The sequence below is a fragment of the Pan paniscus genome, chromosome 6 (genome assembly GCF_029289425.2).
Source record: "Pan paniscus chromosome 6, NHGRI_mPanPan1-v2.0_pri, whole genome shotgun sequence".
Taxonomy (NCBI): domain Eukaryota; kingdom Metazoa; phylum Chordata; class Mammalia; order Primates; family Hominidae; genus Pan; species Pan paniscus.
In genome coordinates, this window is record NC_073255.2 from 186,896,495 (window position 1) to 186,924,070 (window position 27,576).

The 27,576-nt window shown below is 43.7% G+C and overlaps 1 protein-coding gene across 2 annotated transcripts; it reads left to right on the forward strand.

The window, feature by feature from the left end:
• Positions 1-27,576, forward strand: GIMAP8 (GTPase, IMAP family member 8). Of its 2 annotated transcripts, none has more exons than XM_003815049.6 (5): positions 1-1,619; positions 15,249-15,912; positions 19,398-19,443; positions 22,585-23,211; positions 25,273-27,576. In XM_003815049.6, exons 2-5 carry the CDS (start codon positions 15,277-15,279, stop codon positions 25,959-25,961), a joined length of 1,998 nt encoding a protein of 665 aa, XP_003815097.3. In that variant the 5' UTR covers positions 1-1,619; positions 15,249-15,276; the 3' UTR covers positions 25,962-27,576. The 2 variants fall into 2 exon arrangements, with proteins under 2 accessions (XP_003815097.3, XP_063462485.1); XM_063606415.1 differs by lacking the exon at positions 1-1,619 and adding an exon at positions 2,312-2,615.

The window sequence follows — 27,576 nt, forward strand, 5'->3', positions numbered from 1 at the left end:
TTCAGCCACCCCCACTGCTCCTCCTTCTGCAGGGTCCCTTTGGAAAGCTCAGCACCACCTCAGACATTTGGAAAACTGACTTGAGCTCCAGTCCCTTGAGGCCCTAGCCTCTGCATCCTGTGAAGAGGGCCCTGCTGTGCAGAGTGCAGAGGGTCCCGCACTCACTTGGATGAACCTCTAGGGCATTCTGCTCAGTCTCAGAAGGGCAGACACTGTGGGACTCCACTCACATGAGTATCTGACGTTGCCAAAAATCATAGAAACAGGCCGGGTGTGGTGGCTCACACCTGTAATCCCAGCGCTTTGGGAGGCTGAGGCAGGTGGATCACTTGAGGTCAGGAGTTCAAGACCAGCCTGGCCAACATGGTGAAACCCCGTTTCCACTAAAAATACAAATATTAGCCGTGTGTGGTGGCGGGAACCTGTAATCCCAGCTACTCGGGAGGCTGAAGCAGGAGAATTGCTTGAACTCGGGAGGTGGAGGTTGCAGTGAGCCGAGATCACACCATTGCACTCCAGCCTGGGTGACAGAGCAAGACTCTGTCTCAAAAAAAAAAAAGAAAAATCATAGAAACGGAAAGTAGAACGGTGGTTACCTGGGCTGGGGTTCGGGGAGGTGAGTTGGGGTGTAATGGGGAGAGTTTGGGTGCTGCAGGATGAAAAGTCCTGCAGATCTGGCACACAACCATGTGAATGTACTTTCTACTGTGGGCTATACACTTAGAAATGGTTAGGATGGTACTATTAATGTTACATCATTTTTACCCTGGTAAACATTTTTTCAGAAGTCTTCCTCCGTGTTTGACTTCCTTATGAAGTAGAGACCAGGGAGTTTGGACACTATGTTCTTTCACAAAAGGGATTTCATTTTGTGAAATATTTGAAAGCATCGAAGTCTAGCATTTCACGTTTTGCAAGCTGGGGAAAAGCATTCATTCCCTGAGAAGCAGCGTTGGTCTGTCAGGCTTGGAGTTCCCCGGGTTGTGGGTTTTAGGGAAGGGAAGGGAAGCGAGGAAGGACTTGTGAGAGGAAGTCCTAAAGGCCACTTAAGGGCACAGAGAGGCCCGGAGCTGGCTTTGCTCAGAGCTTGTAGCGGCGCCACAATCTCTGTCCTCTCAGGAACAGGAACTGGCTTGACGTCCTTTTCCTGCCCTATCCAAGCCCCTGTTCTTGCAGCCCTTCTGAAGCTCAGCCTGGCACCGGCCCCGGCGCCCCAGCCCCTGGCCAAGCCTCTGCTGTCATTTCTCCTCCCTCCTCTCAGTCTGCAGCTGCGGGACGGGCCGGGCTCCTCAGTTTCTGCTGTGTTGTGACCCCACGAGGCGCTCAGCACCCAGGGAAGGCGCGTGTGTCCCCGATGCTGGCTCCTCCCTGAGCCCCGACGGCTCTTGAGGTTCTGAGCCTGTGGCCAGCACAGGGAACTTCCTCTCCGACTGCATTTATGCCTCTGTGGATGTGAAGGCTATTTCTAGAAATCTCTTCCTTTGCAGAAAACACCCGAAACCCTCCTGCCAGGAAGACCAGGGCCTGGGAAGAGGGTCACTCTCCGGCCATTCTCCCCTCACCCTCCTCACCTTCCTCACATCCTGTGCCCTGGGGGACCAGCAGCTGCTTCCACCCAGGTGAGAGATGGAGGGATAGAGCCAGGTGGATTGCGGAGCCTCGGAGACTGTGGGACGCCATGGGACACGACCGCAATGCATGTGTGACATGTGCACACGTGTGTAGATGTGTGTGCGCTGGTGCATGGCTGTGGGGGAGGATGGGCTTGGCACCAGGAAGGCAGCCTGCTCAGCCATGGGAGAGGAGGCTGCCTGTGGGGTTGAATGGCAGGGACCCTGGGAAGCTTTCCTCCTGGTCCAAAGCGTGTCTCCCCAGCCTGCTGGGGAGTAGATTCGGCAGGATGGGGACAGAGGCACATTCCCAGACATCTATGAGAGTGGCTGTCCTAAAAGAAGGCGTGTCGGGGAGTGGGTGTGAGCCCTGAAGAGGAGGAGGGCTGAGACTGGCACAAGGGAGGAAGAAGCAGGCGGAAGGAGCCTGTCAGATGCCCCATGAAGCTAGATGGTGCCGCAGAGCAGCCCCCAGGAGGAAGCCAGCGGAGCTCCTCCCGCAAAGCAGGGGGTGGGGGATGCTGATTTTTCCACATCTGCTTTTCTGATCTTTCCTGCCCCTTGCACAGTTAGGATTCTGTGAACTGGGCATTGGAGGGGTCAAGACCTTACCAAAAGCAATATTTCTGATTTCACCTACATTTCAGCCAACCTGGTCCTCAGCAGTTAACCTCTTCCCTTCCTCTTGATGGTTGCCCTGCTGGGCTGGGTCTAAGGTCTTCCCCACGCTGGGCTCTGGAGGCATCTCCAACCACCCTGCTCTGTAAGTGGGAACTGCGATTAGATGTGGGATGAATCCCCGCATGGCTGGATGCTGTGCTCAGATGCCTGAGTCCACGTTTGCCTTGGGCTGTTTCCTGAGAAGGAGGCGGAGGCTGCCTTTACAGTCTTCAGTGAATTATAGGAAGAACGCTCTCTTTTTCTCTCAGTTGCTCTGCTGGGGTCTCCAGAGTGGCCTGGGAAATTGAGCAGAGGGAAATGTGGGCTGGCAGAGCATGAGTGAGGGTGAGTTTGGGTACCTTTTTGTCCTTAAGTGCACTTTCTACATGTTGGGGTGAAGTGCTACTGGCTGGGAAGCTGTATGTGTGGTAGGAGTGTGCATGTGTGTGTGTGTGTGGGTGTGTGTGTGTAGGTCCTGACATCATGTGGAGCTGCAGGCAGGAGTCCAGCCAAGACTCATTGGTTTGGTCGTACTCTGCTGGGGAACCAAGCAAGGCTGTGTCGCTTAATTGGGAAAGAAATTTCTTTCTTCTTCAGACCTGTGGGAGGCCTCTGCTTCCTTCAGCTTGCTGTTTTCTCACTAGTGTCTTTTTTTCTTAATTTGCAGAGACATCTCACTTCACTTGCATATATATGTGTGTGTGTATGTATATATGTATGTATATATGTATATATGTGTATATATGTATATATGTGTGTGTATATATGTGTGTGTGTGATATATATATATATATATGCGAGTGGAACTACAGGCACCCACCACCATGCCCGGCTAATTTTTGTACTTTTAATATAGACGGGGATTTCATCATGTTGACCAGGCTGGTCTCAAACTCCTGATCTCGAGGGATCTACCTGCCTTGGCCTCTGAAAGTGTTGGGGTTACAGGCGTGAGCCACTGCACCCGGCCTCCCTCTCAGTTCTAAAAACCGTTTTTCTTCTTTTCTTCACATTTCTGTCTCTCCTGTGATCGTTCATTCCTTTACCTCCACGTATTGGGCATATACTACATGCCAGGCACAATGTCAGGGCCTGGGGACACAGAACAAAACAGGCATGTTTGGAGTTTCAGCACATGCTGTTATGGAGCTTTGTACCAAGGGTAGTACAGAGAACATTTAGACATTTAAAAATAAAATTAATAAATAATTATAAAATATAAATAATATCAGATAGAATCAATGTTATGAAGAAGATTGAGGAGAGAGAGGAGATAGGGCATTAGTGAGAGCTTCTCTCCATAGGGTGTATCTGGGTGAAAGATGCTCTTAGAAGATCCCCGGTGCTGATTAGGTTTGAACCCACCGGAAATATTTTTCCCCTGGTGGACCAGTTCTGAGGTTCTGAGGTGTTTGAGGCTGCAGTGGGCTCTGCCCCGTGCCGTGCAGCCATCCAGATGATTCCAGAGAGAGGCCTCTGCCAAGGCCCTTGTGGGCTTTGCCTCGCCCTTTTCGAAAGTGGGCCCTGCCACTGCCTTTACTACCTCCCTGGGTCATTCCCTGCAGTGCAGCCTCTCCCCTGACTGCCACAGACCCCATTTTTTGAAAAGGTATGAACCACCAAATCGCTGCACAGAAAAAGGGCTTTCCCACTCTTCACTTTCTTCGGCATATCTGCTGCATTTTGCTTGTTCTTCAAGTCAATAACCATCAACTCAGAAACAAGTATTTATCAGATACTTTCTTTATGTTGTAGATACAGTGGTGAGAAAAACAGAGCAAGTCCTTATTCTCATGGAACTCACCTGTAGTGGTGGCAGACTAAAAAGCACTAAGCAACTAAATGCAGATGTGAAGGGTGACAGTAGTGGGTGTTGGGTACGGGGTGGGGGGCACAGAGGAGTCACGACTCTTAGGGTGGCAGTGGTGGGTGCTGGGTATGGGGTGGGGGTGCCCGTGGGGCATAGAGGGGTGGACAGCTCTTAGGGTGGCAGTGGCGGGTGCTAGGTATGGGGTGGGGGTGTCAGTGGGGCACAGAGGCATGGACAGCTCTTTAATAGCAGGTGGAGGCTGGAGAGGGCCTCCTGTACCAAGGGGACAGTGTGATAGAGACCTAAGGGAAGTGCTCAGGCACATGTCTTGCACATGTCTGCAAGGGACAATGCCCCAGTTCAGATGAACAGCAAGCATGTTTGAAGTACAGCGCAGGCTGATGTGACTATGGCACACAATGTGAGGGGAAGGGGGTGGGAGATGAGGTCAGAGGGCAGCTGGGCACAAGGTAGGGTCTCGTGACCACTATAAAGGCTTTGTCTTTTACTTTGAATGGGTGGAGAGTCACTGGGGGTGGGGGGAGGTTTAGAATGAAGCGTGACATTACCTGTCTCTTGTTTTAACAGGAGAGGAGAACTGTGGCTATTGATGGACAATAGACAGCTGGAGAAGGGTGGAAACAGGGGAGCAGTGTTAATATTACTGCAGAAGTCCAAAGAGGAGCTGATGACCAGTTCAATCTGGAAAAGTTAGGAAAGGCTTGACATGGAGCCTCAGAGTCCTTGGGCTAAGTGATGGAGAATGGGTAGGAACGTTCCAGGCAGACAGGAGGATGGGGTGCAGGCAAGGGTGTGCTGGACCATCTGGGAAGCTGTAGCTAAGGTGTCAGTGGAGAGATGGGGCCTTGATTGTGGAAGGTACCACAGTAACAGGCTGCACATTCTTTTTGAGCCTACAGGAACACTTACAAAAATTTCACTAAGCCAAAAAGCAAATCTCAACCAATGACAAATAGTTTATACAGACATTGTTCTCTGGCCACAATGCAGCATTTGAAATAAAAAGGTAGTAGATGTCTCAATACATTTTTAAATTTAGTAATCATTTACCTTTGGGTCAAAAAGAAATCATACTTGAAATTAGAACATATTTAAAACTGGTCAACAGGCCGGGCGCAGTGGTTCATGCCTGTAATCCCAGCACTTTTGGAGGCTGAGGCGGGTGGATCACCTGAGGTTGGGAGTTCGAGACCAGCCTGACCAACATGGAGAAACCCCATCTCCATTAAAAATACAAAATTAGCCAGGTGTGATGGCGCATGCCTGTAATCCCAGCTACTCGGGAGGCTGAGGCAGAAGAATCGCTTGAACCAGGGAGATAGAGGTTGCAGTGGGCCAAGATCGTGCCATTGCACTTCAGCCTGGGCAACAAGAGCGAAATTCCATCTCAAAAAAAAAAAACAAAAAACAAAAAACTGGTCAACAAAAAAGAATGGAGGAAAAAACAACAAAAAATGGAGGGTGCTAGAGGAATGAAGACACAGACACAGAAACAGAGTGCAGAGTGGGATCAGGGGGCTGACAGCCTTCACAGCTGAGAGCCTCGAACAGAGTTTCACCCACCTATTTATTGACAGTAATCCTGTGATAAATATCTTTTCTGCAGTTTATAGATTAACTAAAAGTATTCCTTAAGGAGAACAAAGGGACAGGCTGTGGCTTGTTATCTGCAGCAGGAATATGTCCTTAAGGCACAGATTGCTCATGCCATTGTTTGTGGTTTAGGAACACCTTGAGCGATTTTCCACCCTGGGTGGGCCAGGTGTTCCTTGCCTTCATTCAGGTAAACCAGCAACCTCCAGCGTGTGTGTCATAACCATCATGAGCATGTCACAGTGCTGCAGAGATCTTGTTTATGGCCAGTTTCTCATGGCCTGTTTATGGACAGGCTTGGGGCCTGTTCCCAGCAACAATGCTTAAATTATGAAAGAAAGGGTTGATAAGAGTGGATTAAAATTTAGTGTTTTTGTGTGTATGACAAAAGACATATTTAGAAACCTAAAAATAGGCCACAGACTGTGAAAAGATCTATGAGATGTGTAGAATCAACAAAGGTTTAGTAACCAGAACATATACATCATTTCTACAAAGCAATAAATTATACTAAATATCCATAGGGACAACTGGGAAAAGAATATTAACTAAAAATTCACAGAAGGGCCAGTCCAAATAACCAACAAGCACATGAAAAAATGTAAAACGTAAACTCTGACAGCTGAAAACATTCGTGAAATACTGTTTTACCCCTGTCAGATTGGCAAGATCTTGAAGGTCTGATGAGATTAAGGTCTGAAGAGATGCAGACATCCTGAGGCCAAAGCCCCAGCAAGCTCCACAGGCTCCACCTTGCTCATGGGCAGTTCTTTGAGCTGCACTCGGCCACTCTCCACTCCAGCTGCACTGCCTTCCCTGTTCCTTCCCCAACAGGCCCTGGCCTTTGAACTTGCTGCTCCCTCTGCCTGCAACACTCTTTCCTCAGAGAGCCATACGCCTGGCTCCTTCACCTCCTCACCACTTCTGTCTTGCTTAGATGTAAGGCACTGAGCACTTTAGCACCTTTCCCATGTGCGTTAGCCAGGGTTCTCTAGAGAAACAGAATGAATGATGTGTGTGGTGTGTGTGTGTGTGTATGTGTAAGATACTTATTTGAGGAATTGGCCTTCATGATTGTGGAGGCTTGATGAGACCAAAATCTGATAGGGGAGGCTAGCAGGCTGGAGACTCAGGAAAGAATTGCAGTTTAGGTCCAAAGGCAACCTGCTGTAGAACCAGGAAGAGCCAATGTGGCAGATGAAGTCCAAAGGCCATCTGCCAAATGATTCCTTCTTGCTTGGGGCAGGTAAGCCTTTTATTCTAATCAGGTCTTCAACTGATTGGATGAGGCCCACCCCCACAAGTGAGGGCAATCTGCTTTACTCAGAGTCCACTGATTTTAATGTAAATCTTATCGCAAAACACCCTCACAGAAACATTCGGAATAATGTTTGCCTAACTATCTAGGCTCCATGACCCAGACAAATTGACTCACAAAATTAACCAGCACATGTCCTCACCTTATCCATCTGGAATCCATACACTTCTCCTTAAACGACACTTAATCTCCCAATTAAAGACAATAACAAGGTCATAAATCCATCTAACATGATACAACTGTCCTGCATACAACTGATATGCACTAATTCCTTCTCCAGAAAAAGAAATAAAGTCTTTTTATCCTTCTCTTTGATATCCTGTAACTTAAGTACTATGATGTAAAGTTAACCATACTTACATATTATAATATAAAATCAATACATCTTTTGTTACATGTTAGAGGGATAAGAGAGGGAAGAAAACAGAGATATTTTACACATATACATTCATTACAAAGTAAGGAGGAAATACTCATAACAATTATAATCCTCATTCCTGTAACTAGTCATGTGGTCATAACTGGTATTGATAACTACCTCCTTTTACCACCCATGCTGTTTTCCCTTTACCATCATCAATGAGCTCAGCTGGTTGTGGTTCTTTATCTGGGGAGGTGGAGGGTGACCCAGACCTTTATTCCTTAAAAATCTGAGTTATTAGTAGCCCTGCCTGGATTGGGTTGTAATTTTCCATTGACTTTAATCACAGGACGTGGCTACACTAAGAGATGCCCTAAGGGATTTCCTGTATTCCATATTCTTTCTTACCTCCATTGTAGAGTAGTAGTCCAATTTCCCCTTGTTAGTAAGGATCAATCACCCCACCCAATACCAAAACTCCCTTCTTGATGTTGATTGAGAGGCATGAGGAGCCCAAAGTGGCCAGGTGGCATTCTTAACTTCTAGTTCAATGGAGTCATTGTTGTATCTCCAAGTGGAAGCATTTCTTTTTTTGGAACTAAGACCTCTAGGCCAGCATAAGACCTTGAGGATGCAAAGCAAAAATGTTGCTAGTGGGTCACTAGGAGTAATAGTGAGTGGTACCACTCCTGTTTCTACCCCTTGATTCCTGGATCCATGAATCTTGGCTATGGGAGAAACAGCATCATATATTGGATGCTGATCCAGAGCATATAGAGCCTCCTGGAGAACCTTGCCCCAGTCCTACAAGGTGGTATTGTCACGTAGCTGGTGCTATAACTGAATCTTCAGAAGACCATTCCACTTTTCTATCAATTCAGCTCCTTCAGGATGGCAGGGAACATGGTAAGACCAGTGAATTCCATGAACATGGGCCCATTGCCTCACTTTATTTGCTGTGAAGTGAGTTCCTTGGAGTGAGTTCCCGTGAAGTAAGCCTGTATGGAAAATCATGGCAATAGGTAAGGCATTATGTAAGCCCAAGGATTGTAGTTTTGGCAAAAGCATTGTGTGCAGGGAAGGCAAATCCGTATTCAGAGTAAGTGTCTATTTTGATAAGAACAAAACACTCCCTCTTTCATGACTGAAGTGGTCCAATGAAATCAATCTGCCATAGGTAGCTTGCTGATAACCCTGGGGAATGATGCCATTTCAGGGACTTGGTATTTGCCTCTGCTGCTAGTAGACTGGGCACTCAGTGGTGGCCATAGCCAGATTGGCCTTAGTGAATGGAAGACCATGTTGCTGGGCCCATGTATAATCTCCACCTCTGCCATCATGGCCACTTTGCTCATGAGCATATTGGATGATGTCAGGGGTGGCTGGGGGAAGAGGCTGACTGGGATCCACAGAATGGGTCATTTTATCCATTTGATGATTATTTTAATAAAATCTTCCTCTGCTGAAGTCACCCTTTGGTAAGCATTCATATGGGACTAAATGTCTTCATGTTTTCTTCATGTTTTTCACCCATTCTGAGAAGTCTACCCACATACTTCTTCCCAAGACTTCCTTGTTACCAATTTTCTAATCATGTTTCTTCTAGGTCCTTGACCATCCAGCCAAACCACTGGCCACAGCCTATGAATTGGTATATAATTATACTTGCCATATCTCCTTTTAAACAGAATGAACAACCAGGTACACTACTTAAAGTTCTGCCCATTGGGAGGATTTTCGTTGACTACTGTCCTTCAGAAATGTCCCAGATTGGTGCTATAGTGATGAAGCTGTCCACTTTGGGTAGTGCCTGCATATTGTGCAGAACTATCTGTAAACCAGCTCTGAGTTTTCTCTTCCTCTGTCAATTCATTGTAGGAAACTCCCCTATGAGGTCATGAGTGCAGATTGGGAGAGAGAAGGCAGTATAGCAGGAGTAGGTATCATGGGCATTTGGGCTACTTTTTCATGTAACTTGTGCATTTAGGGCCTACTTAGGCCCAATCTCATATATACCACTTCCATTGGATGATGGAGTCCTTCCGTGCACACCCGACTTTACTGTATACTCAGGTTGCACGTCAACTTGGTGGCCCATGGCTAAGTGTTCAGTGTCTACTAAGGCCCAGCGGCAGGCCAAAAGCTGTTTCTCAAAAGGTGACTAGTTATTCATAGACAATAGCAGGGCTTTGCTCCAAAATCTTTAGGGTTTGTACTGTGAGTTATCTATAAGGGCCCGCCAAAGGCTCCACACAATATCCCATATTGGCTACTGATACCTTAAGCACCATTGGAGCTAATAAATTATATGCTCAAACCATATCAGGATAATGCTGACATAACAGATGGTCTAGCCTGGAAAATTCTCTATGTGCTTATAAGAAGAAAGTGCATTGTGTAGCTGTTGGAGGAAATGTTCCGTAAACATCTGTTAAGTCCACATGATCTGTGGTGTAGATTAAGTCCTATGTTTCTTCATTAATTTCCTATCTAGATTATGTGTCCAATGTTGAAACTGGGGTATTAAAGTCTCCACCTATTATTGTATTGGGGTCTATCTCTCTCTTTAGCCCTAATAATATTTGCTTTACCTGTCTGTATTAGGTGCACATACATTTATAGTTATTATACTCTCTTGCTCAGTTGATCTATCATTATATAATAATCTTCTTCGTGTCTTTATGTTTTTTATTTAAAGTCTATTTTGTCTGATAAGTATAGCTACTCCTGCATGTTTTTGGTTTCTGTTTGTGTGCAATACGTTTTTTTTAATCCCTTCACTCTCATTCTATGTGCTTTACAGAGGAAGCGAATTTCTTGTAAGCAGCATATAGTTAGGTCTTGTTTTATATTCCATTCAGCCAGTCTATACCTTTAAATTGGTGAATTTAATCCATTTACATTTAAGGTTGTTACTGATAGATGAACTTACTCCTGTCATTGTTTTGCTTTAAATTGGTGAATTTAATCCATTTACATTTAAGGTTGTTACTGATAGATGAACTTACTCCTGTCATTGTGTTGTTTTTGGATTGTTTTGTATATCCATTTTGTCTCACAAGTCCATGTGTAGAGAGTCCACCAACAGGCTTTGTGTGAGCAAGAAGGCTGTTTATTTCACCTGGGTGCAGGTGGGCTGAGTCCGAAAAAGGAGTCAGCAAAGGGTGGTGGGATTATCATTAGTTCTTATAGGTTCTGGGATAGGCGGTGGAGTTAGGAGCAGTGTTTTGTGGGCAGGGGGTGGATCTCACAAAGTACATTCTCAAGGGAGGGGAGAATTACAAAGAACCTTCTTAAGGGTAGGGGAGATTATAAAGAACCTTCTTAAGGGTGGGGGAGATAACAAAGTACATTGATTAATTAGGGTGGGGCAGAAACAAATCACAATGGTGGAATGTCATCAGTTAAGGCTATTTTCACTTATTTTGTGGATCTTCAGTTGCTTCAGGCCATCTGGATGTATACGTGCATGTCACAGGGGATATGATGGCTTAGCTTGAGCTCAGAGGCCTGACACATTGTTCCTTTATTTTACTCTTATTGCTTATCCTTGAAATTTGGTGGTTTTCTATAGTAATAACATTTGATTCCTTTCTCATTCTCATTTGTATATCTGCTCTACCAATGAGTTTTGTACTTTGTGCATTTTCATGGTGGTAGATACTGTCCTTTCACTTTCACATGTAGGACCCCATTAAGCATTTCTTGTAGGGTTGGTCCAGTGGTAATAGATTACCTCAGTTTTTGTTTGTATGGGAAAGGCTTTATTTCTTCCTCATTTCTGAAGGATAGTGTTGCTGGGTATAGTATTCTTGGCCAAAATTTTTTTTTCCCAGTACTTTGAATATATCATCCCATTCTCTCCTGACCTGCAAGGTTTCTGCTAATAAAACATGGTGTTAGTCTGATGGAGATTCCTTTATATGTGACTTGAGACTTTTATCTTGCTGTTTTTAGAATTCTTTCTTTGTCTTTGACTTTTGACAATTTGACTACAATATGTTTCAGAGAAGATGTTTTTGGATTGAATCTATTTGAGAATCTTGAATTTCCTGTGTCTGAATGTCTATATCTCTCACAATACTTTGGAAGTTTTCAGCTATTATTTATTACATAGATTTTCTGTGACTTTTCCCATCTTGTATCTTTCTGGAACTCTCAAAATTCAAGTATTTGTTTATTTTATGGTGTCCCATATGTCATATAGGCTTTCTTTATTCTTAAAAAAGTTTTTTTTATCCAGACTGAATTATTTTAAAAGACTTGCCTTCAAGTTCAGAAATTCTTTCTTCTGCTTGATCTAGTCTATTTTTGAAGCTCTTGGTTATTTTTTTTATTTGGTTCATTGAATTATTCAGGTCCAGGATTTCCATTTGGTTCCTTTTTTTTAATAATATCTATCTCTTTATTGAATTTCTCATTTAGATCATGAATTGTTTTTTCTGATTTCTTTGTATTGTCAATCTGTGTTCTCTTTTATATTATTGATGTTCCTTAAGATCATTATTTTGAATTCCTCTTCAAGCATTCCAATATTTTCTTTTCTTTGGGATCTGTTACTAGAGAATTATTGCGTTCCTTTGGAGATACTATGTTCCCTTGCTTTTTAATGTTTCTTGTGTTTTTACACTATGTGCATCTGGTGTAACAGTTGCTTCTTTCAATTTTATGCATTGGCTTTCACAGGGAAAGACTTTTTTCTGTACACATATCTCTAGTGTTGATTGGGTAGGGTGCTTTGGCTTTGATTCTGGGTAGGTGCAGTAGTGTAGTAGAAATCATATGATTTCTTTGGCTGTAATCAATGTCAGTGATGTCTGCAAGTTCCTCAGTGGTTTAGCCTGTGGTTGTTAGTGAAGGCTGTGGTAAGATTTCCTGGGGATAGAGATACCAAGTGGGCTCACCCTTGGGCCCTGGGTGATGCACATGAGCACCAGTATTGGTGACTATGGGCTATGTGGGTCAGTACTCAGTCCTCTGAGTGGCATATATAAACACTGATAGTGGCAGGTGGAGGACCCGAGTAGGCCAGTATTTGGGCTCCCAGGTGGTGTGTGTTGGCCACAGCAACAGGTTTGGTGGGCCAGTCTTTGGGCCCCTGGATGATATATGTAGCATTGGCAGTGCCGGTAGCAGTGGTGGGCCAGCCCTTAGACCCCCAAGTGGCATGCATGGGCGCTGGTGGTGGCAGTAGTGGGCTGGGCTGGCTGGAACCTGGGCCCCTGGGCAGTGTGTATAGGTGTCAGTGGCAGCAGTGATAGGCAGGATAAAGTAAATTATTTTACTACTACTTGTTATTTTCAATATTTGGAGTAGTTTCTAGGGTAAACTTTCCTCATACAGAGTTTACATTAGCTTCAGATGGACACATAAGTATGATAAAAAGGAAAAGAACCTAAAATGCTCATTTACATGTAATAAAAACACTACAAATTGATACGATTCTTTGTAGACGGCAGATCATTTTCCAATCATCATTTTGCATATTTTCCAACTTATTTTAAGGACTATGTTATTCTTACTTAATGAGAATATATTTTACAAGAGAAGTTATTGCCAGATGATGCAAATGTATGTGTGTATGAGGAAATTATGGGCTGAACATGGTGGCTCATGTCTGTAATCCTAACACTTTGTGAGGCCAAAGCCAGAGGATTGCTTGAGGCCAGGAGTTTGAGACCCACCTGGGCAACATAGAGAGACCCCATCTCTACAAAAGATTTTACAAAATTAGTTGGGCATGGTGGTGTGTGCCTGTAGTTCTAGATAATCTGGAGGTCGAGGCAGGAGATGACTTGAGCCCAGAAGGTTGAGGATGTAGTGAGCTGTGGTCCCACCACTGCACAACAACCTGGGCAACAGAGAGAGACCTTGTCTCTAAAACAGAAAAAAAAGAAAAGAAATTATAGGCATATTTTAACAATTTATGTTAAATGTGCTATTTATGTATGATGGAGCCACAGATGGAGACAGATTGTTTTCTTTAAAATTTTCTAAATATACCAAATTCTTTAGAATAAACACTAAACTTCATAATCAGAAAAATATAAAGAATGAAGAGGTTATGGCACAGAGTGATCAGATAATGAGTGTAAGCACATTGTGAATTGGCAGCTAAGGGATCTTTGCCCTCTGCTGGAGCAGTTTTGATGGAGTGGTACCAATCTGTCCCAGTGACTGACTCCTCCCTGGACTCCCACAACATTGTCCTCATGTGTGTCACATTCTTCTTATCTGCTTGCTGCATCTATGCCTTTTATTTGTTGTTGTTCAGTCTTTTCATACAAGTGACAAAAAGGATGCTGGAGCAGGCTTGGTGAGAACAGGAAGGGAACCCATCAAGGGGCAGAGACACTAGAAAGGGTGTGAAATAACATGAATAACTTTCTGACTTCACCATGGACCATGGAGGGGTGGCCATCCAAGAGGGTGCTGTATGAAGCTTTCATAGGGAGAGCCACTCTCTTGTAGATCTGCATAGGTAAACCTTCCCAGGTGAGGGCATCATGGCCAGCTTTGCAGTCTTGGAAACTAAGTTTTTAAAGAGAGGAACACAGGATCCCTGGTGTAACCCTGTGTGGGAATCACAGCTACTTGCTGATGTACCCTAAAGGGAAAACCTGTGATTATGGTAGAGGGGAGTTTTTTTTCTCGCAGCGACAGTTTTGCCATGAATTTCCAGGCCTCACTTGATTTCAGGTCAGGGTCTCTCGGGAAATCCAGAAGAAATTGTACAAGGCAGGATGATTGAACAGGTACAGCAAATCAGCTCAAAACATATGTCAAACAAGGTGGGGCCTGAATAAGTAAATACAGATGAGTAGTTCACTTGGCTGGAGCATACAGTGTGTTGAGGAGAGTGGCTACAAGAAGAGCTGACTCTGTGGGCTGGAAACAGATTGCAAAGAGCTTGGCACATTAGCTCAAGAGTTTTGGGTTTGACTTGCCTGGCAGGTGGAAGCCTTTGCAGGGAGAATATTAAATCCAAGCAGCACTATCTATATACTGAAATCGTACCACTTTGCATTTAGGTAATATGTGGAAACTTGCAAGGTACTTTCTCATTTGTCATCTCATTTGAGTTTTATAAAAATATCCTTGAAGTAGGTAATACCGCTTCTATCTTATGGATTAGGACACTGAGACTCAGAATGGTTAAGTGGCCTCTACAGATCTCAGCTAATGGGTGCAGAGCAGAAGGTGAACCAGGTCAGAGTCCAAGACCATGGTCATACCCACCACATCATGCTTCTCTGTTAACTTCACCTGGCACTGGGTGCATCACGAGTCCCACAAATGAAGTTTTCTAGTTTGTCTTCTGTGATATTATTTTCAGAGTATCATGTATACCATATATTATATTTGCTTGTATGCTCTAGACATTACTACTTCATTGCATTTTATAGGGCAATGCTTCCCAAACTTGGCTACTCATCAGAATTACTGTGACATTTGATGAATACAGATTTCTAGGATCTTTCCTTTGAGATTCTGATTTAATAGGTCTAGGTTGGGTCCCAGAGATCTGTATTTTTTAAACATCTGACCATTACTATTAATTATGAGATTTCCTTCAACTTTGAAACATGCTTATTTACTATGGTTTCTAACATATCTGACTCCTTGTGGTTCCTAATGGTAAAAAAAAAAAAAATTTAAGGAACTAAAAGAGATCTCTAGGTTTGTCTCAGAGATGAGGGAACAGGAAGATCCTGGGAAAGTGTTTCTTGTTCTAATCTAGTCTGGGTCTAGAACTTCAGTAGCTCAAATTCATTGGCAGCAATTTGAGTCAAAAAGAGAATGTCTTTTCTTGCTGTTTTCCTGTCCACTCTGTGTGGGAGTTGAACATTAATGTGTTGCTTTCTGTCCCAACAGAACAAGCGGGAGCCTGTGTCAGGAAAGCATGTCAGAGCAGAGCTGCCAGATGTCCGAACTGCGGCTCCTCCTCCTGGGGAAATGCCGCTCGGGAAAAAGTGCCACAGGAAATGCCATTCTGGGCAAACATGTGTTCAAGTCCAAGTTCAGTGATCAGACAGTGATCAAAATGTGCCAGAGAGAGAATCGGGTCCTGAGAGAAAGGAAGGTTGTGGTAATTGACACCCCTGACCTTTTCTCCTCAATAGCTTGTGCTGAAGACAAGCAACGCAACATCCAACACTGCTTGGAGCTCTCTGCTCCCAGCCTCCATGCTCTGCTCTTGGTAATTGCCATCGGCCATTTCACGAGGGAGGATGAGGAAACAGCCAAGGGCATCCAACAAGTGTTTGGAGCTGAAGCCAGGAAGCACATCATTATTGTCTTCACTCGGAAGGATGATTTGGGGGATGACTTGCTGCAAGATTTCATTGAAAAAAACAAACCTCTCAAGCAGTTGGTTCAAGACTATGAGGGCCGATACTGCATTTTCAACAACAAGACCAATAGTAAGGATGAGCAGATCACCCAGGTGTTGGAGCTCCTTCGCAAGGTTGAGTCTTTGGTGAATACGAACGGAGGACCCTATCATGTGAACTTCAAAACTGAAGGCAGCAGGTTTCAAGTAAGAATTTTGTTAATATCTTGAAAGATCTCTATGTTGCTGAACTAGTGGGATGAAAGTGGGTATAAATAAATGAAATATTGCATTGTGTGATGGAACATGGGTTTTGTTTAATAAGATATTTATATATAATTTGCAGGAATAAGAGGTATCGGATTTTAGGGTACTTTAATTATCAGCCTAAGGACTTTAGGCTTTATTAGCAAATTAATGGACAAATTTAAGCCTTTATCTTACTTGGTCCCTCATATTCTTCAACACACAATGATTTGTTTGACTCTCTCTTCCCCTGACTTCAATATAATTGCCCTCTCCTTGTTCATTTGTTTTATTTTTCCCTCTTTTTCTGGCTATTCCAAAGATCGCTGAGTCCTTCTCTAATCTCTGACGTCTAAAAATGAACATCCTCAGGGCTTGGTTCTGGCCTTCCTCAATTCTTTGTACTCTCTTCTCAGATGATCCCACACTTTTATGGCATTGAGCTTCATCTACTACTAACGGTTTTCAAATGAGTAGTAACTCTAGTCCAAATCTGTCCTCTGAGTTCTTCCTCCTTTACACAATTGCTGCTTGGGGTCTCCACTTGTCTCTCTTATACTTTCTCACACTTAACATGTCCAAATTTTTGATTTTCTCTTTTAAATCTATTAAGACTTCTCCTTCATGCTTCAGAAAAGGGCTGTGCTGTTCACCATGCTCTTTGTACCCACACCCCAGTGTCAGCTCTGCTACCCTGGTAGCTCCCCTTGGAGAGCCAAGAAATCATCAGGTCTTGCGGGATCAATATACCCAGAATCCACCTGCTTCTCTCCATCCCACTCCCACCACCTGGTCCAAGCCTACATCGTTTCTTGCCTATCCTATTTTAACGTAATGATTTTCTCCTTATGTATTCTTGGGCTGTATCCCACAATCCATCTCACACATTACAGCCAGGGTGAGATTTTATTTAAGCTTTTGATGTGAAAGGAAAATGTATTTGTAACTAAGGAAGATACAAAAATGCAGTCTTTTGCCTTAGAGGTGCTTACACTTTAACTGGAGTGGCTGATGCATAAGAAACAAAGCACTCCTGGCTGAGTGTGAGGGGGATGCTAGCACAGAGGATTTGGCAAGGGGAAGCCCCAGAGGGTGTACAGCAGGCACACACTGAGCCTGATGCGTAACATCAGTTACGCATGTCCGTACTATGGAATAAATTCTATCTACTTAAAGAATGATGTAGTTCTATCTATATTGACTCCTACAGATGTACAGAATGCATTATTAAGCAGATTGTAGAACATATAACTTAATAAGTCTCCATATGTTCATGTATGCTTGTATGTATTTGTAGGAACATAGAAAAAGTTAGAAGGATATATACCAGTTAACAACTGTTACTTTCTGGTCAGAGAGAGACTGCTCAGAGGGAAGAGTAATAAGCCCAAGCAGCATGGAAATAAGAGAGAAATCATTTACTGAATGCCCACTGAATTCCAGACAAAGACATAAACTAATTAAGTCCTCGTGACAACCCTATGGACAGATGCTCTACACATGAGGAAACTGAGGCTCAAGAGGGCTGAAGACACTTGCTCTCTTATCTCCTAGCCTGAGTGCTCCCTCCTCTGTGACAATCTGTCTCTTCCTTGAGGGCTGCATGGAACAGGGATGTTAATAAAGAGAAGAATGGGTGTGTAGTAAGTTTCCTACAATGAAACCGTCTGGTTTTACATGCTCCAGTGACTTCCTGCTGATCATAAGGTAAAGTTCAGAACTCTTAATTTGGCTTGACTCCTTGCCCTGTGCTCCACTGTCTATGCCTTGGTCCTGCTGGCCTTCCTGTTTGCCCCTGAGTTACACTCACATCCACTCCTGAGCCTCAAGCCTGCGATTCTCTCTGCACTGACACTTGCTCTCCCCCCTCCCACCCTGTGCCAGGTTTGCTTTTATTTCTCCATCTGCATCAGCTAAAAGTCACTTCCTCAGGGAGTCCTCCCTGACCATCTTGGCTCTCAGGCCTTGGAATGAGCCCCACAGCTTCCTTTCCTCATGGCAATGTCACCACCACATCAAGTGATTTCACTGGTTGTCTCCCTACCAACTCCATGAAGGCAGAAGAAATCATATCTGTTTTGTTGACTATAGCATCTTAGTTTTGTCTTCTGTAAAGCAGAGATAATAATCACATGTATGTCAGGAATTGCTGTGAGAATTAAATGAAATGCTTACAAAGTTGTTAACAAATGCTTGAAACTTGGTAGGTGTTCAGTAATGCTGTTATGATGATGATGATGAAAATGCCTGAGGATTAAATAAATTAAGGAATCATTAAGAACTTTAACAACCCAGAGACTGAGTTAGAGCCATACTTTTAGAACTCTATGCCCTGGAAATAAAAAAAAATGGTATACATAAAGATATATGTACAAGAATAGTTAGCACAGCATCATTTGAAACAGTAAAACCAGAAATAACCTGAAGATTGATCAATGAAAAGATGGTTGCATCAGTTACGCATGTCCGTACTATGGAATAAATTCTATCTACTTAAAGAATGATGTAGTTCTGTCTATATTGACTTCTACAGATGTACAGAATGCATTATTAAGCAGATTGTAGAACAAATAACTTAATAAGTCTCCATATGTTCATGTATGCTTGTATGTATTTGTATGAACATAGAAAAAGATAGGATATATACCAGTTAACAACTGTTACTTTTCTGGTGGAGTGGGAATGCAAAGATCATTAATTTTTATATTATGGACATTTACCTCGTAACAATCTTTTGAATTTAGAGAACACTAAATAATTTGAACTGGGCTATGTAAGGTTAAAGAAATCTGATAATGGCAGCTAAATGGAGAGGATGCAGGGAGAGGGATGGTTGAGGGTATCAATGATATTGGGCAAAGCCAGGCAAGAAAGCTGAGGGAAGGTTTCCTTGGCTGGCATGAAGATTTAACAAAGATAAGGTTAAAATGAAGTCTAGGAAGCTTCTAAGACTAGGAGGTTCATCAAGATTGCATACTGTTTTTTCACCTCCTTTCTTGATTCCACAACAATAAATATTTTGGAACTAAGTATAAGGATTCCCCAGGCAGGAGAAGGGGATGTCAGTTAGGTGTTTGGTTCTCTATCCTGTTGTCTCCATTTGCCAGACTTGGGGGGGTGGGGGACGGGATTCCAAATTATACTGGACAATTAACCTCAGGTTAGAAGAAGCTTCTTTTCCATACTGGGAGCAGTGAGGGAAGGAGACGTTGGAAACATCACCTTCTCTGAGAACCAGTCCTAGCAGCATCAGGGGATCTAAGGATCCACTGCCATTGTGGACAGGTCCACAAAGACCAACAAAGACCATGACCAGGGCCTTGATTTGACCACATCTGACTCAGCAGATCACTCTGAATTAATACTTCAATTTTTTTTTTTTTTTTTAGTTTGTGGAAGATGAGGTTTTAGATCTGTGTGCACTATTTTGTTCCTTTATTTTCTAGGATTGTGTGAATAAAGCTGCATCTCAAGAGGGAGACAAGCCACATGGTAAGTTGATCTTTAAGAAACATTAAGCTCACACTTGTATTCTTTTGAATGCATTCTGCAGCCAAAGTGAAGCGGAAACATTATCCATATAAACCAGAATAAAAATTCACCCTGGGGACCTAGCTGAGGTTGGTTCCCACAACCTATCCCCTAGGAAACTCCTAACACTTGTGAGTAGGTATAGCACCAGCAAAGTTCCTGGACCCAGCGAGGGTGTCCTTGGACTTTTCTGAAGTGTTACAGAGCTGGGCTTGCCTCTTGTGTCTTCTTTCCTAACTCAGACTCTTCTTTCTGGCCTTGGATCCGGCCCTGCCCAAGTTTTGACTCCTCCCAGGAAAGCAGAAATCACTCCTTCATGGACAACACCAACTTGGAGAATTCTGTGATGGGGTGCAGTATTCATGTGATGATTGCCAGTAATGATAGATCCTGCACATCTGCATAAGTCAATATGTATAGATCTACCTCTTTGTGTATAGTAGATGCAGTTTGTTTCACAATGTGGACACACACAACAAATGCAACCATGCCTTTACTGATGGATTTGCAGGTTATTTCTGGGTCAGCCCTGTGCAAGCTCTGAGTATCCAGTCATGAATAAGATAGACAAGATCCTTTTTCTCATGGAAATCTCCCAAATAATAAAATCATAATTTTAATAGTATTGCTAATAATTGTAGCTGAGGCTGGGTGCAGTGGCTCATGCCTGTAATCCCAGCACTTTGGGAGGCCGAGGTGGGTGGATCACTTGATGCCAGGAGTTCAAGACCAGCTTGGCCAACATGGCAAAACCCTGTCTCTACTAAAAATACAAAAATTAGCCAGGCATGGTGGTGCGTGCCTGTCGTCTCAGCTACTTGGGAGGCTGACACATGAGAATCACTTGAATCTGGGAGCGCAAGATTGCAGTGAGCTGAGATCATGCCACTGCACCCCAGTCTGGGCAACAGAGCAAGACCCTGTCTCAAAAAAAAAAAAAATTGCAGCTGACATTATGTCCTGGGAAATAACTTTCATATATATGTAATTTAATCTTCATAGCATATTCATATATAATCCTCTTAAAATACACCAGTTCAATTCTTGTAACAATCTTGTAAAGAAGATGTTGTGAGCCTCATCCTCATTTCACAGCTGAGTGCACTCAGCCAGAAATACGTGTACTCAGGCAGAAGGGTTTCAAAATTCTGGCAATGCCCTTTGGCCGAGACCCCAGGAACATACGTGTGACTGAACAAAAGTGCGTTTATTGACCTGTGGCTGTGAGGGCCCAGCACACCGTGGGGAGTCACAGGGCTGTCAGAAACGGGGGGCAGGGAAGGACTTTTTATAGGATGTGGGCTCATGTTAGATGATTTTGAGGAAGGTTCCAGGAAGTGGGACTTTGCTCCAGGATGGATGCGCTTAGGAAGTGGGGGGTAGTTCCACAATGAAGTGTTTGAATAACTCTTCTGTCCAAGGTGACAAGGGTGGAGCGAGGCTAAAGCTATCAGGAGGCAGCTGTCATCTATTTAGCCAGTGCAGGGGATGTTCGGGCAATGCTGTTGTTTTTGTGTGCTCAGATATGATTGCAGAGTGGTTGTGGTTGTGGAAGACTCGTGTCTGATTTTCTGTAATACTGTGGATGAGAGACAGGAGGGTGCTATGGCCTTGCTGTGGAGGCCAGACCAGCTCCTGGCTCTCAAGGGCTATTTATTATCCCTTCTCACTCCTACTTTTAACCACTGCACTGTATGGTCTCTCTAAATTGAAGAGAGTCCATATTCGAAATAAATATAAAATTATTATTTTGGTAAGAAGAGAGGAAATACACATGGCAGCTGATTTGTATAGTTTTGTGGGGAGCAATTTAGGTGAAGTTCTCTTGAAGAAGTTATATTTGCATAGGAACCTGAGTAGCCAGCAGGAGATAGGGCAGGAGGCAAAGAAAGTGCTGTCATATGGGCAAAAGTCCTGAAGTCTGTAAAGGAGAGTAGGGGGGAGTGTGAGGGAGGGAGGGGCACTTCCAGGCCTGACTCAAGTTCTTCCTTAACTGTGAAGCCTTCCATGCACACTTCCGTGCTAGTCAGGTCCTAAGGGCTTTGCAGGTGCTGTTTCCTTTAGTCTTTTCGACCTCAACATGGGCATTAGATTCCCATTCTACCAACATGGAAACAGATTCGCAAAGCAGTAAGTTTTCCAAGGCAATACAGCAAGGGCCTTTGATGCTGTGTCCATCCCACCTTCCCAACTTGCTGCTCAGACCCTTCCCACGAAGGCTGTTGATGACTCAGCCTCAGAGAAAGCTCCCTGCAGTTGCAGACTCTCCCTTTGGCTCAGTTCATAGGTCTGGTGTTGATGCTGCCTCAGCCAGGGGACGTGTGGAGAGATAGTTGTAGGGTGCAGGTTTGCAGGTTTTTACAGCAATTTATTGAGGTACGATTTACACAGAGTAAAATGCACAAATCTTAAGCAAACAGCTTGATGCCTTTTTCTATATCTATACATATGGGATCCCCATCTAGATAAAGATATAGAGCATTTCCATCATCTTACAGATTCTTGCTGCCCCTCGCCAAAGAGAAACACTATCCAGATTTCTATCAACATAGATTAATTTGGTCTGTTCTTCAACTTCATATGGTAGAATCATCTAGTATGCAGTTTTTGTGTCCTGCTTCTTTTACTTAGCGTGTTTTTTTGAGATCCATCTATACTGCATATCGCTAGTTCACTTTTTTTTTAATTGCTGAGTGTATTTGATTTTATACCACCAAGGGGCATTTGAAAATCGGATTCTCCCTGCTCCTGCCTTAGCCCCTGGGCTTACCTTTGGTAAGTACTTACCTTTGGTAGGCCCCAGTACTTACCTTTGATAACAAAATGAGGGGAACCCTGAGGACCTAGACCAATGAAGGCCAAAGTTGGCATGTTCATGTTCCTGGGGAATCTTAAGCTCCATGAATATCTCTTAGTTCACTCCTGCCCCTGTTTGTGGCTTTCACCTTGATGGAGAGCTTCTGGCTGAGAGTAGAGTTCTACTGGTTTACAGTGTTGTTGCCATTCTCTATACAAGTTTGCAGGGATGAGAAATCATAAAACCTGCCCACATCCATATTCCACTGCAGGAAGAGACTCTGAACCTGTCCATTTGTCCCACAGGCCCAAGGGAGAGGCAGCTGCAGTCCACAGGACCCGAGCAGAATCCGGGGACATCAGAACTGACAGTGCTCCTTGTGGGGAAACGCGGTGCTGGAAAAAGTGCAGCAGGAAACAGCATTCTGGGGAGGCAGGCCTTTCAGACCGGATTTAGTGAGCAGTCAGTAACCCAGAGCTTCTTGTCTGAGAGCAGAAGCTGGAGAAAAAAGAAAGTTTCGATCATTGATGCTCCGGACATCTCATCTTTAAAGAACATTGACTCAGAAGTTAGAAAACACATCTGTACAGGCCCCCATGCCTTCCTGCTGGTGACACCACTGGGCTTTTACACTAAGAATGATGAGGCAGTGCTAAGCACCATCCAAAACAATTTTGGAGAAAAATTCTTTGAGTACATGATCATACTTCTTACCAGGAAAGAAGATTTAGGGGATCAGGACCTAGATACGTTCTTAAGAAACAGCAATAAAGCTCTCTATGGTCTCATCCAGAAGTGTGAAAACAGATATAGTGCCTTCAACTACCGGGCAACAGGAGAAGAAGAGCAAAGGCAGGCAGATGAGCTCCTGGAAAAAATTGAGAGCATGGTGCATCAGAATGGGAACAAGCATTGTGTTTTCAGAGAAAAAGGTAAAACTGTGAATAGGATATATATTTTTATATATGTCATTTAAAAAATAGGTATAAAATATACAAGAACTTTTTATTTTCTAAAAGGCATAGAGAAGATAAAAAGGACAGGTGTCCTGTTCCTATGTTAGTCTGCTTAGGATGACAGCCTCCAGCTCTATCTATGTTACTGCAAAAGACAGGATTTCATTCTTTTTTATGGCTGCCTATTATTCTATGGTGTATATGTACCTGTACCTAAAATAAAAGTTGAAATGAAACAAAAAAGAAGTTGAAACTGGCAGAAAAATAAAGGAAGAATAGGTCTGTTCTATGGACTAACTCTTTTCTCTTTCTTTGCTTCTCAAATTGTACTGAAGTTATAGCTTTTCCATGCGCATTCTCTTGAACCGGTCTTTAATTTTTTCACGATCTTTACTATCTCTTCAACTGGATAGTGTGAGTGTCTTGAAGAAAGGAGCTGATGCTTTCCAACCCTTTGTTTCCCCACAGTGTACTGTTGCCCAGAGCTTGGCACACTGCTCTCTTTGCTACTTAAGAAGGACTCCTCATCCACTTAGTGCTACAGGTTCAGTTGACCTATGCTGAGGTCCTTCCCATTCTTACTCATCCCGTTTTTTTTTCTGCTTCAAACATCCTCACCCAGGAAGAAGATAAAACCCAAAGGAGCATATTTTCTTACTGAACCCTCCTTTAGAAGTATAGATACATGGGAAAGTCAGGAGAGGCTTTGTGTAGAAAGCCCAATTTGAAACAGGTTTTAGAGAATGGGTAGGGATTAAATGGCTGAGCAGAAAGCTGGAAGATATTCCAGACAGTACACCAGCAATTTGAAGCAAAGAGGTAGGACTAAGCATGTCACTTGTTAGGGGACAAAAAAGAATAATCTTGGTGGAGATGGGGGTTCACAGCTCTAAAGGACATCTTCCAAGAACATTGAAGATTAAGGCATTGAACATTAAGAACACTGAATTAGAGAATATGGGATGGGGAGTGGGGCCGGATTTCAGAGGTACATGAGAAACACACCCTCTGTAGGTACAGAAGTAGGGACTGAAATATATGACAAATATGGGAGTGTTGGAAGATTAAGCTATTGTTCATCTGCTGGGCATAACTATGAAGTTGAAGTTTCAGCATAAACAGGTTAATAATTTCCCCTTGAAGGAAGAGCATGGGATGTGCTTTCTTCCTCCTTTGCATTGAAGTAGATATTAGCTATTTGATATGAAATTCATAATGGAAGAGAACTATGAAGAGACTTGAATGAGCACTGGACTGTCACAGTGCAAGTGCAAAAGCATAAGAACAATCTCCAAAGAACGCATATTGTAAGGTCTCTATGTGTCTGTAAATTCCATTTATAGGGAAATTCATTCTCTTTCTCCATCATGGACACCACACACCCAACAGTGTTACTGGATATTCATTATTATAACCATGCGGTTTCTTCTGACTCATCAGTGAAAGGCAATTAAGTTCAATGTGGTTTTAATGAGAAATGAATTTTTACATGTCCTAACTAAGAAAACTGGTAATCTATCAGTGATATGTAGAGTTTCTTTTTCATGAAAGTCAATTTTACAGAATAATTCTTTAAATACTGTAAGGAGATGTTGCTATAGTTAGCAGTAGTTGGGAGTGAGAAGATGTAGTTGTAACAGGAACAGAAGACAAAGGGATGAGATGTGTAGATGGGACCCAGCTGAGGGGAGCAGAGAGTAAGAAGGCCAGGGGACACTCACAGGTGCCAGGGAGTCTGGAAGGTGCTGCAAAAAGGGAGCAGAGCCGATTCAGTGATAGGAACAGTGCCACATTGGTGGATGAACCCTGGACGCAGACTGTATGTAGTCGAAGTCCTGCCATGAGTCCACAGAGTGAGTGAACTGGGCCAAGTCATTCCCGTGTTTGGAGATCCCCCTGCTTGGGTGAGAAGGAGGCCTTGATGCTGTTTGAACATCCTGTTTACTTTAGTGATGTAATCTTGCTTCATGGGATAACTTTAAAATCCAATTTCAGATCAGCCCATGGTCACGAATCTTTCCCACTTTCCTTTGACAGAAACCCTGAACATTGTCCTTGTGGGGAGAAGCGGGACTGGGAAGAGTGCGACCGGGAACTCTATCCTGGGGAGCCTCGTTTTCACCTCTCGGCTCCGGGCCCAGCCAGTCACCAAGACCAGCCAGAGCGGCAGGAGGACATGGGACGGACAGGAGGTGGTGGTTGTGGACACTCCTTCCTTCAACCAGATGCTGGATGTCGAAAAGGACCCATCCCGGTTAGAAGAGGAGGTCAAGCGCTGTTTGTCCTGCTGTGAAAAAGGGGACACATTTTTTGTCCTGGTGTTCCAGCTGGGACGATTCACTGAAGAGGACAAAACAGCGGTGGCGGAACTGGAGGCCATCTTTGGAGCAGACTTTACGAAATACGCGATTATGCTGTTCACCCGGAAGGAAGACCTAGGGGCGGGGAATTTGGAAGACTTCATGAAGAACTCAGATAACAAAGCCCTTCGGCGCATTTTTAAAAAGTGTGGGCGGCGAGTTTGTGCTTTTAACAACAAGGAAACAGGCCAGGCCCAGGAAACCCAGGTGAAAGCTCTTTTAACAAAGGTCAATGATCTGAGAAAAGAAAGTGGGTGGTCCGGGTATCCCCATACACAGGAGAACGTCAGCAAACTAATTAAAAATGTCCAGGAAATGTCCCAAGCCGAAAAACTCCTTAAAAATTTAATAGGTATTTTACAATAGGTAGCCGAAGTGCCTGGGGTCTCCTCAATTAGAGACACCCTCAGGTTGGGGGGAGGGGCGGGGCATGGTACAACCTGTGGGAAAGGAAGCGGGTTCATGGCTTTGAGGGCCTGAGAGGCAAATGCATCCCGCCTTGTGATGTATCAGCTATTTGTAGATAAATAAATTGCAGGCGGGGGCGAATAGTAGGGTATTATAAAGGAGAAAGAAGATACAAGGTGGTGAAATCTGGAAAAAGATTTCAGACATTAGGCTGATAATAAGTGGTAGAATCAAGTCACAAGAATCACCTCACCTGTGTAGGTAGGTTGGAATCAGGATAGACACTGTGATCAAGGCTGAGGCCACCTGGGATGAGAATATAGATAGTCGTACAACAACCCAGGGGATCCAGATACATGAGACCAGGGCAGCATTCAGCACACTCCTGGGCATGGCGGAAGTAGGAAGCAGATTCCAGAGGGCCTCCCTGTTGTCCAGGGCTGTTGGCTCCCTGAGCTCTCCTGTCTCCTTTGGGATGCGACTTAGGGCTAGAGTGTTCCTTTCTTCACACGTTAGCCATTCCTTACGGTTCTTCACGTTCCACGCCTAGATGTGAAGTGGGACATAGTCTTCCATTGCTGGCTGTCCCTGAGGAAACAGATATGAGTCTTGGAGGTTCTGAATGATTTTATTGCTAATTATCACAGTGACATAGACTAGAACAGAAATTAGAAGCATAGTAAGATTGCCAAAATCAGAGAATCTTGCAAAGTTCTGTAATTCTAAGTGTTGTTCTAGATTTCCTCTAGAGAAAGTTATTAGAATCTCCATTGCGTTTCTCTTTCTCCCTCTCTTTCCCTTGAGGTTAGGAAACAGGTTAAAACTCAGAGAACTCCAATAATAATGGTTTAAAAACATCAGGGGCTTCCTGTATCTCCTGTCAGGAAGCCGAGGAATAAGCAGGCTGGGGCTGGTGGGCGTCAACATCCCAGTTTTGTTCTATCTTTGTGTCCCACCTGTACTGGGATGTGGCTTCTACACTCGAGTTTGCTTCTTGGTTTCAAGACAGTGGTGTTCTTTCCATAGCTGAGCAGATTATTTTGAGAGGTGGGTGATATGTGAGCGAGAAATCTGGAACCTTCTTCTGGGTAGATACAGGATAAGACAGATACAGGGTAAAATGTTGAGCACTTTGTACATGCTTTGAGAGCATAATCTTTGTCATCTGTTTTTTTCCCCTAGACAATATCAGGTTACCGTCAACATTAATCCATTTAAAAGGACATGGACTGTTGCCATTAATACTTTTGGATTCCATATAACCCTTAACACGATAACTTCTAGAAAATGTGTGTGCCATAGACACAAAGAAGGGAACAATAGACACCAGGGTATACTTGAGGGTGGAGGGCGGCAGGAGGGTGAAGATTGAAAAGCTGCCTATTGCGTGTTATGCTGGTTTCCTGGGTGACAAAATTACCTGTACATCACACCCCTGTGACACACAACTTACCCATGTAACAAACCTGTGCATGTACCCCTTGAACCTGAAATAAAAATTGGAAAGTAAAAAAAAAAGTGTGTAAATATATTTAGTTGAATCAAATAATAAAAATGAATCAGATTATGAATT